Source organism: Gavialis gangeticus, unplaced genomic scaffold (assembly GCF_001723915.1).
Source record: "Gavialis gangeticus isolate Ggan-Ray unplaced genomic scaffold, GavGan_comp1, whole genome shotgun sequence".
NCBI lineage: Eukaryota > Metazoa > Chordata > Crocodylia > Gavialidae > Gavialis > Gavialis gangeticus.
The window spans coordinates 12901283-12905950 of record NW_017728996.1 but is presented as its reverse complement, the minus strand read 5'-3'; the positions used below and the strand labels follow the sequence as shown (position 1 = coordinate 12905950).

General features: G+C 41.1%; 1 protein-coding gene across 3 annotated transcripts in view; it reads left to right on the top strand.

Annotated features, from left to right (window-relative positions):
• Positions 1–4668, top strand: part of MCTP2 (multiple C2 and transmembrane domain containing 2) — a 235120-nt gene that overhangs the window by 98347 nt on the left and 132105 nt on the right. For 2 of the 3 annotated variants that reach the window (XM_019504031.1, XM_019504029.1), the window contains one exon: positions 1640–1678. The exons of the other annotated variant lie outside the window; for it this stretch is intronic. In XM_019504031.1, the coding sequence (XP_019359576.1) occupies positions 1640–1678 (39 nt within the window). The remainder of the gene's footprint in view (positions 1–1639; positions 1679–4668) is intronic. 3 annotated transcript variants of the gene reach the window in all.

The following is a 4668-nucleotide window of genomic DNA, read 5'->3' as shown; positions in this document are numbered from 1 at the left end:
AACTTTTTATGGCATGGTAGCTAGTTTGCACATGTAGCTGGTCTTGAGGTAATTATGCAATTAACCACTGAATTGTGCGATACCTGTAACACGTAGAAGGGGCCCTATCGGAAACCCAGAACGAGTCAGATAATGTTGGTGGAGGGTGTGATTAATATGAATATATGTTCTGGGTCCAGGCTCTATGACTGTATCTTTTGCTTTACCATTTGTGTTATACAGAACATGTATGAACATGTAACTTAATTCGACAACTATTTAGAGCAGAGGTTGACAAGGGAAAAATTGATGCCAAAAAACACCGTATGAACAGAAGCAATTTTCAAGACGACCAAATTTTAGAAGTATAAAAAAGGCTTCAGGTTAAAAGAATGGACAGTGTTCTGAGGAATCCTATATATAACTCTTGAAACTTTTTAGAATCCAATCCAGTTAAATTGACACATGGTATTCACAGCAGGTTTGGGATATTTATGCAAATGAAAATGTTACAAAAGGAGGAAAAATAAAACCAGACTTTGCAGAGAAGCTTGCGTTTTCTGTATTAGTGCTTCCTAGGTAAAGCATTCTTAAGTTACCTAATAAGCTAACATGGAAATGCCTGTCAAATTATTTTTGCCTATGGGTATGATGTTGAAAATCTACAAACAACCAGAAACCTTCAGAATATTTATTTGTATTGCACTGGTCCCATCTAGTAATATGAGGTTTATATGCTATAAGGAACCTTTTCCTATCGGACTAGGGAGGGAATGTAAGAGGGAAGAGAACAAAGAACTTTAGTTAGTCATTACAGAGATGAGAGCTCTCTGTAAAAATACTGTAATAACCCCTCTCTACTTACCTGGAAATCTTGCTTGTTTTTACTAATGTAAACCTTTTTGGTCTGGGCTGCGAATCCAATTATCTTAGATGAGAATCTGTGGTATACATGTCACTGTGTGCATTAGAGGGGAATCTAAGGCACACATCTAGAAATGATCTGCTGGAAGGGGCAACAGCTCAGACTTGGGAACCAGACCTATGAGAATAGTGAGAGGGAGCAGGCTGTGGCAGACTCGGGGCCTTGGGAATAATAGAGAATGCAGCACTGGTTCTGTGCAGACACCTTGGGCACTCCTGGGCGCATAGTTAATATTCTGAGTGCAGATGTTTGAAGGCTAGGTGCACACTAAAAATTTCATTAGCTATATTTTAAACTCTCACGTTTTAACTGCAAATCGTTCGGCCATTGCCTGTAGAATCAGGATAGTGAAATGGCTTTGTCCACATTATGCACTTAACAGCAAGCTGACTTTTTTTTTTTCCCTTCCTTTTTTTAAATTAGCTTAGTAGGGCCAGATGGCACCACAAGTATGAGCCGTGCATCTTACTAATGGCTCTGGATTCCTCCACTTTTTATTTTTGATGCTTTTTTTCCCCCCTCCTTTTATTTCTGGTGCAATGCAGGTGTTCTGCTTGTTCCTTGTTACGATCCTGGAGGGAGACAGTTTAGCCAAATGCAGTAGTAGATCCAACTCCCTCCTAGGTCCATGCCTTCCTAACACACCTTATAAATCAGCATTCAAATGATTTACTAACCACTTTACCTGTTTTACTTCCTCTCCTCTTCCCATTTCTGGTGGAATCTCATGAATAGAGATGGACAAATCGGAAGAAACGAACTTCTTCAGCCAAGGTAACCCTACACCCTTATCTTCACAAGTTACTCCCCAATTCCTTTGCTTCCCTGACCATCTGCCCTCAACAAGACCTATACATAGTTTGAAAAATCTTAGCCCAGGTGACAATTGTTGAACTTTCTGGTTTGATTTTTCCCATTCCTTTCTCTCTCCTCACTATGCGGTGAGGAATGTTGGATGTTTTATTGCTGTACATGTTACAATAATAGCTAGAGGCTTCAAAAGATATGAAGGCCCTGTGGAACCGTACAGATATCTAGTGAGAGACCAGCAGGCTGTTGCTTATGAAAGCTTATACATTTCTGATTGTGTTAGTCTGTCTCTAAGGTCATGTAGATGTGTCACATTTCTACTGGGAGAATCTCCACTCTCCTGGTAAAAATTGCCAGCATGCAGGCATTCATTCTGCTTTTCAAGGAGGTAACATGCTTCATCCATAAGAGACCTGGAAGATCTCCCCGTGTGAGAGTTTCTTTTACTAGAATGAACGCCTATACCCTTCGACTCAACTTCTCTATAATTGGGAAGGGTAGAGCTGCCGTTGTCCCCACAAGTCTTCCCTAGACTGGGAGACCCTGGTCTAGGGAGGGCATAAGGAGCCGTTCTTTGCCTAACAGGGACCGGGAGGAGGGGAAAAGCAGCCTGCTCCCCAGAGCCTGTACGCTCCCAGAAATGTGCATCAGTAGAAGTGAATGCCTCTCTGTAACCAAAGATGTCACCTTGCCCTGGCTTCTGCCTTCCTTTACTAGAATGACTTGATGTGAATTGAGAAGATGCAGGAAGAGATGAAGTGACTTGGCCAAGGTTATGCATCAGAAAAGTGGCCGAGTTGCAGATAGGATAGTGTTGGCGGAAGGTGTGATTAATGAATATATGGGCATCACTGGCTCCCAGTCCATTGTCCTGGTGTTATATGAAGATGCTTTTCAGTATTTCAGGGGACAGGTCCTGACTAGAGGCTTCCTTAAATGAGTCTGTTGAGACCTTCTGGTCTTTCTTTTGGTGTGAACGACCAGATATTTCTGTTGCCTGCAGGCCCTGTGTTTTAAAAGGTTATTGTGCAACTTAAGAAAAGCCTAGCATGGCTTCAGGGAGCCGAGGCCCAGATCTTGGCATTTTTCCTATCAAGATGTTTGTTTTTGCTTATGTAAAATAAATAATTCATTTCCCTTGGCTTTTGTTCAGCACATTTGTGGTACAGCATGTGGGGAAAACCCACAAGGCTACTTCTGTAAACAGTAGACATGGAGTGTAATTCCTGGGTTCAGGTTCATGCTTTCTTGGTTTACCCAAACAATCCCAGAGATAATGCAGGTCCTCGACATCTCCTCTCACGCCATAGAGAAACAGCCAGGATTCACTAAATGGAATATGACAGCAAGTGATGGCATAATTGAAGAGCTCAGTGGTTTAGTTTTAACTAAAGCTCTGGAAATTACTAGTGCCCTCACTCAATCAGCGTGGTTTGATCTCTCTCTCTTTCTTATCCATGCACACACAGCTGTCTCCCAAATCCGGTTGGCTTTGGGTCTTAGGAAGGGGAGCCAGTTGTTCAAACTCTGGCTATTCTGGACTGAAAAGACTAGAGTTTTGTCTTAGTTATTTTCTTTTCCTTCTTTTTTTGTGGTGGTTTTGTTTTGTTTTTGTTATACATTATCTCTCTGCATTTTAAACACAGTATTTTAAATAAAGGAGATAAAGCTGTAAGTCATGTTGGCAGGTCATTTGGTTCCCAAGGCTCTGGCTAATATCTTAACATCCCTTTAAATAAAATTAAGAGATGCCAAAGCACGATATTGGGTGAGTGGAAGCAAGATTGTTAAAGGGGGAGGGGGGGGACCTTGAAACCCTTTGCTCTATTTTCTTACAGTCACTAGAGGGTAGGAGAGCTCCAGTTCTTCCAAGAGAAGACACAGTTCACGCTCCAGTGTGATCTCTTAAGAAAAGCTTCTGTGACCATCCAAGGTAGTAAAGAATTTCCCAGAATGCGCTAGAAAAATCTGACAAAGCAGTATTTCCTACTTTATTGATTCTGCTACTGCACTAAAACACTAGTACTGTACATCAATAACCATCTTTAGTTAGGAAACTCTGGTCTGTGGAAGCAGTACTAGCAGTTTGTGGCAGACCGTAAAGGCTAGGAAGAAAAATTGTGAGCATGGGGAATATGGGTGTCTAGGGAAGGCATGAGAGGTTATGGAAGAATGGCCAGTGTGTGTGATAGGGTAGAAAAAAATGTTGCTGGACTAGATAAAGCTGCCAGAAAAGGGTTGGGGGAAGGGGAGAAGGAGATCTATCACAGATACACAAATTCAGCACTGCTTTGGCTATTGCACTTTATTTTGGTTGGCTGTTGAAGGAGAAAAATGGCATATAGTTCCCATCTATTCAGCTGCGTACCTGGTAAGTCTACATCCCACTGATTTTAATTAGATCTGTCCCAGAAATCTACCTCTCTGTATTACTAGGCGAGTAAAAGTTTTCTTAACTGCCTCTCTCATTTGAAATAAACTCAGGCTTGGTTGTAACTTGCAGATTCGGCCATGCAAACAGTGGGAGAAGCAGCTAATTGTAAAGGAACAGAGAAACTGAGTTCATTTTTATTTTTCAGACTTTGATTTATCCACCGGTATATATGAGAGTTGTGGTTTGTAATCAGATTTGATCGCCTCAGTTTTATCTCAGCCTAAATCTGCTATCTACACTGACCGTGTTGCAAATTAATCTTGAATTACTTTAGTCGCCAGTCTGTCATGTAGGTATTCAATAATATCCCCAAGAGGTCAATGTCTATAATGATAGTACAAATAACTGCTTCGTTCCCAAGTACAGAATGAAAAAGATGTCATGTCTACCGTTGGTACCTTTTGATAGATTTAAAAAAAGAGCCTTCCCAACTCCCTGTTTTGTTGTTTTAAGGGACTGTAACTTTTGTACAAAACAAAAATTATCCAAGCATTGGCTATCAGTGGTTAACAGTTATATT